Below are 6,000 nucleotides of genomic sequence, written 5' to 3'. Positions count from 1 at the left end.
CTCCCAAAGTGTTGGGATTACAGGCGTGAGCCACTGCGACCAGCCTACAATGTTCATCTTATAGGTTATATTTTTTCAATGCAGAAGAATGTTAGTATTCCGATTCATCAAGCAGCCTCACACACCATCCTTCATCTGAGAGTAAGCATCAGCTCCCAGGCTTATTATGGTGACCCTAATCAATATGAAGACACCCTGTTTCAGAAGTCAGTGGGACACCTTTCTATTTCTTGAATCATCCAAAATACAGTAAGGAGGTCGTTCGTGACTTCCCCCATGATGGGAAGTACTAAAAGGCAGAATCCACCTAGCTTTTCATGACTTCATGTTTAGGTTACTTTGGTGATTCACTCCAGGCCATTGGGAGCCCACAGTAATTGTTTCTCGTTCTCGTTTCTCTTTTCCTTAAACATTTCTTTTCCAATTATTTATTTTTATTAGATACATGCATTTTTAATAATGAATTTAATTTCATTCTGTAATTGGGCTTCTCAAAGATAATTGACCTCTTCTCTCCCAATTGTTTTCATGCGTATTTTGCAGAGAATGCTTGGAATACTCCGTTCATGAAAGGCACAAAGTACATAAAATATTTTGAGTGATTCTTTTCAAACTAAAAATTAGTTTTGATGCTTCAGTTGTCTAGAATGCTATGTGCCTTGCACAGGCCCTATGGCATGGAAAGTGCTCAATTGATATTTGTTAAATGAATGAATCTGGAAAACGAAAAATACACGAAACATTTTATTCCTCAACAATGAAGAAAAAGCTTTTAGACTTCCATTTAGACTCATTTTAACTAGCTGAATTCTTCAATGAAAAGAAAACAAGCCTCGCACTGCTAATTTAGCTGTTCCTAAATATATTTCCATCAAATTCTGCTTGGCTGTTTCAACCTTGGGGTTGAAGTCCTTATTTTTATGACACAGAGACGTTCATTGCAGTGGAAATAGCAAATAGTATTGGCTTCCCCGCCTTTCTCCCTCTAGGATTTCAACTTCTCCTCGAACACCAGCCCTGCTCTTCTAGTAAATCCCACATTACAGAACAGGCTGAGGATGGACGAGACGAAATGAAAGTAGGAAATCGGAGCCATGGAAACGGCGGAGCGGAGGCAAAGTGTGAGAGCGCGGGTGGTTAGAGGGTAAGGAACCCTCCTCTGACGACGGCGCGAGGGCGCTCCACAGATTACGTCACGCACCGGGGTGACGTCACGACCGTGACACACGGGTGACGCCGTTGCCGCGGCGACTTCTCGTCGTCTCCGCCCCCTTCCCCCGCTCCCCCCCCCAAAACACCCCCGCCTAGCGTCCTTCCCCCAATCCCCTCAGGCTCGGCTGCGCCCGGGGCCGCGGGCCGGTACCTGAGGTGGCCCAGGCGCCCTCCGCCCGCGGCGCTGCCCGGGCCGCTCCTCCCCGCGCTCCCCGTGCCTCCGCCTCCGCCTCCCCCAGCTCTCCGCCTCCCTTCCCCCTCCCCGCCCGGCAGCGGCCGCTCGGGCCCCGGCTTTCGGTTATAAGATGGCGGCGCTGAGCGGTGGCGGTGGTGGCGGCGCGGAGCCGGGCCAGGCTCTGTTCAACGGGGACATGGAGCCCGAGGCCGGCGCCGCGGCCTCTTCGGCTGCGGACCCTGCCATTCCGGAGGAGGTGAGTGCCGGCGCCACCCTGCCGCCCTCCCGACTCCGGGCTCGGCGGCTGGCTGGTGTTTATTTTGGAAAGAGGCAGCGGTGGGGGCTTGGTGCCCTCAGCCACCTTCTCAGGCCGGCTCCGCTAGCTGGGAGGTGGGCATCGCCCCCGCGTCCCTCTCCGTCATGCAGCGCCTTCCTACGTAAACACACACAATGGCCCGGGGGGTTTCCCTGGCCCCCACCCCAGATGTGGGGATTGGGGCAGCGGTAGTTGAGCGGGAGGTTTATCAATAGGGGGCGAAACTCAGGGTTGGTCCGAGAAGGTCACGACTGGCTGAAGTATCGAGCTCTGCATCTCTTCGATGTTTTCGTTATTTGGGGGGTGGGGGCGGCGGCGGCCTCGAGGTGGAGGATATAGGTTAGTAGCTGGGGCTGGGACCACAACCCGAGTTACTGTCGCGTGCAATTCTTACATGGTCGTGGGGGTGATGGGGCTCATCATTTCCTCTCTCTCCTCTCCCGGACTACCCTCCTTCTCAGGCCGCTGCCCTTTTTCACGTTTCTATTTGGGGGGTTTCTCTTCACCTGTTTTACCCAGCAAATGATTTTGATTTAGTCTTTACTTTTTCACTCCTGAATCGCAGTTTCCTATGCCTTTTCTGGTGTCTGGTCCTCTATTCCTAATGTTTGTCGTGCTCTGTCGCTGACTGGTAACCCCCATTCTATTCCCATCTACCGCCCGCTCATTTTCCAGTTGTCGGACCTGCCTGTCTTCTAACCCCACTTCCCACTTAAGAGCATTTTTGCACTTCTCTTACCCTGGTCCTCTTGAGGCTCTATACTTCATCTCACCACTCCCTAACATTGTTGTCTGTTGTTATCTTCACAAATCCTCCTGGACACTTTGGAGCTACTTATTTCTGAGCCCAGAAGCTGTCAAGATTCCATCAGGTTTCACTTGGCTCTTTTCGCCCTTGCACTACTGGCACTTTTGGGCTAGTCTTCCATTGTGCATTCACACCTCTTTATTCCTACCCATTTTTATAGTTCTGATTGATTTCTTAGTGTTGTCCTCCTTTTTGTCCTATTTTTTTTCCTTTTACTTTTTCCTCTCCAGTCCTTGCTTCTCTTAGCCTGTTTTTTCATTAGCCTCTTAGCACTGTGTCAAATTATTTATGTTTTGTTTTTTATTACATAAAAATTATTACAAATATTTGGTATTTTATTACATAAAATAATGCACTTTATTATGCTTTACGAATAAGCTATGGTATAGTAATTGTGTTTACAGTTATTGATTAGGCAATGTGACTTACTGTGTTGACTTTGCTCAAAGTTCTCTTTTCTACCTACTGTTGACATCTGATTATCTGATTTCTCAATTCTCATAACGTCCCATTCTTCTCTCTGCAATTCCTTTTTTTTTTTTTTTTTTTGCATCGTTATCTTTGGAAATTCATCCAATATGCTTACTTTATTCAGCATCAGCTTGTTTATGATAATGTTTGTTTTCTACTCTTTTATATCATCTTTATCTACATGCCTAAAATGTGTTCTGTATCATCATTTGATCTGTTCTAAAATTTCTCATTTTTAAGTTTCTTAAAATCATTCCACTTTTCAGTTTTTATTTTTGCTTAGATCGGTTTCCTCTCATATCTGTTCCTTTCCCCCAGCTTCTTCGTTTCTAAGGAGAAAGCTTTTCTCTACTTCAATTTCCTAGTTTATTCTGTTTCCCTCGTCTCCAGTTACCATTCATTTTGCCTTGTTTCCTGGCTTTTGGTACTTAACTTTCTGAAGCTTCCTCTTTTCTTCTCCACACCTCCATGTTCCTTCTTATTTATAAACATCTTTGTTTCCGTTGACATGGAAATTTATTTTTAGGATACATTGTTTTTAATGGATAAATACTAGGGGTCACATCTGCTGTCTGTCTTCTCCAGGAATCGGATATGCCTTTGTCTTAACCAGGCACAGGTGCCTCTGGGCTTTATTTTACTCTGTAATAGATGTGTAGTTTTGTTGAATTGTATACTGTTTGAAGACTACTACAGAGTGGAACATTGAGTAAAGTAATGGGTAGGGGTTATGAAGTTGTAATTCTCTGATTGTAAAATTATTTATATTGGGAACTCTGTTGCAGAGTTATTGGAACAGTTTGCAATTCTGTAAAGAAGGCTTTTGTGAAGTAAAATCTCTACCCTTCTATTTTATTTGAAAGGGCCAGATTGTTTGGAACGGTACCCCCTGAAGAGTCTGATTTAATAAGTGAGAGCGACGGCAATAGATTTCTGTATTTGGCACGTCTTGAGCAGTTCCCATGTACCAACCTTGAGAACCTCTAGGCTAGCTGAATTTAAGTATAAATTGCCAGTAATTGGAAAGCACATTTACATCTTCTGAAACTATAAGGATACTCTAATTTTATTTGGTTGAAAGACAATTGTTTCCCACCGTCCCCTCTACCCAGGTTTTAATGTTTAGTGGTGAACAGTAGTTTTTCTTCTACATTTTCTTCTGAACTGATAATAAACGTATTTGGCTGGGAGGGTGACATATGATTAAAAAATGTATGTCTTGAATGTAGATATCAATGTTACAGATGATAAAATAAATTCCTCCAAGAAATAATTTTAAATTTGAAGTTGATATTCGGTGGAAACTGAAATGTGCTGTGGTCTTTTATTTGAAGTCTCTCTTATATGCACTTAAAGGCATCTCTTACTGTAAATTACATGGAAAGAATGAAAAGGTTTGCTTGTGTGTAATGACACATTTTATTCTGAAGATTTATTTTACCTAACAGTAAAATGTAGGTTTTTTTTTTTAAATAAAAGTTTCCCAGGGGAAAATTTCAGCTAAATAAAAGGTCTAATTTCAAAGGGAAAGCAAGTTCATTGTCAAAAATTAGAAAAATATAAGTACAAAAAGTAAAAAATCATCAGTAATTTTGCCACTAAGATATTATTACTATAGACATTTTGGTGTATTCCATCTGTTCTTTTTTAATGCTTGTATAACACTATGTAGTTTTGTATTTTTAAAAAACTTAAAGCAAAACTTTCTGTGTATTATTAGATACACTGTGATTTATTTAACCGATCATCGTTTTGGGGTATTAGGTTGTTTTTAATTTTTTACTGCTATCAAACATCTTGAACATAGGATGTAGATTTTAGTCTTTAAAATATGTTGGGGAATGAACAAATTTCATGTCCTGTATTTGTAGTATTAATACTTTGTAGGTGCTCAAAATAGAATATTCTGGTAAATGACAGGTGCTTATTAAATATTTATCAATTGAATGTACTTATACTTTTGGCATTAAACATTTACATCTGACCATTTATATTTACCTGATGTTTTTTTCTATGGCCATATGGTATGATATAGTATATGGTATAAAATAACCATATGGTGTAATAAATACTTTTTTTTAAGTGTGATACCAGAGTGATATTTATTAACTATTTTTCTTGTGCTGTTTCTGTAGAAGGGAGCTTCTTACAATTGCATTACAGTTATTATTTTATTACGTTCTGTTTTCAAGATCTCTGATCATCAATCTTAAACTGTTTAATTATCATAATGTATTGACTAGGGAATATTCTGGGATGGAATCTCCTTTATAATGAGGTCCACTGCATTAAAAATACATCTTTGTGAACCACACCAGGTTGGATTGCATCATAACCCTGAAAAGTGATATTCTCATTAATGTAGGTGTTGTGCAGTTTTGGCTGTTGTTGTTAGGACTTATCCAGATACATTCACAGGTGCCCTTTTGGCAAAAATCATAAAATAGTTGTTTGTCTTTCGTATTTCTAGTGTTCCCTTTCCGTATTCTTTTCTCTCTCATTATTTACTGAACTGCCCTCTTTAGGCATCCACTCCTTTTTCTGTTTAGAATATTATCTGTCAGTCATTTTGTATGTTGGCCATTAAAGGAATCAATTGTCAGTAAACAGCTAAGAAAGGAATGTTGGACTGGGTGCTTGAATCCTTGAATGTAGTAAATGTGAGTGAGTGCAAACTTGATTTAATTGTACATGTATTTGGGTAATAGGCCAGAAAAATTACATTAGGTTAACAGGCTAGAACAGTCTGACTTTTCTTGTTTTTCTATCCCTTACTTTCTTGATTAGGATGAATAGAAGGTGGATCTGGATATAGCACCTGGAAACCTATGTTCCATGAGTGATGGGGAAGAGAGGGAGGGAATAGGTTCCTTTGTTTTTTGGCATTTTCTAAGACCTGATGCCCACCTTGTCAGAGAATGCGATTACTACTTTTGTGTTCTTCCTTTTACCTTTTTCTCCCAACTATGAAGTTGTTTTCTCTTTCAGAACTGCAGAAGTACGTTTTGTTTCTTTGAC

The 6,000-nt window shown here is 41.1% G+C and overlaps 1 protein-coding gene across 1 annotated transcript in view; it reads left to right on the top strand.

Moving 5' to 3' along the window:
• The first annotated feature begins 1,313 nt into the window (after window positions 1–1,313).
• The window catches only part of BRAF (B-Raf proto-oncogene, serine/threonine kinase), a 201,681-nt gene continuing 196,994 nt past the window's right edge, over window positions 1,314–6,000 (top strand). The window contains exon 1 of the mRNA XM_025378794.1: window positions 1,314–1,643. Within this exon, the coding sequence (XP_025234579.1) occupies window positions 1,518–1,643 (126 nt within the window). The 5' untranslated portion in view covers window positions 1,314–1,517. The remainder of the gene's footprint in view (window positions 1,644–6,000) is intronic.

Source organism: Theropithecus gelada, chromosome 3, assembly GCF_003255815.1.
Source record: "Theropithecus gelada isolate Dixy chromosome 3, Tgel_1.0, whole genome shotgun sequence".
NCBI lineage: Eukaryota > Metazoa > Chordata > Mammalia > Primates > Cercopithecidae > Theropithecus > Theropithecus gelada.
This window is presented reverse-complemented; position numbering and strand designations above follow the sequence as displayed.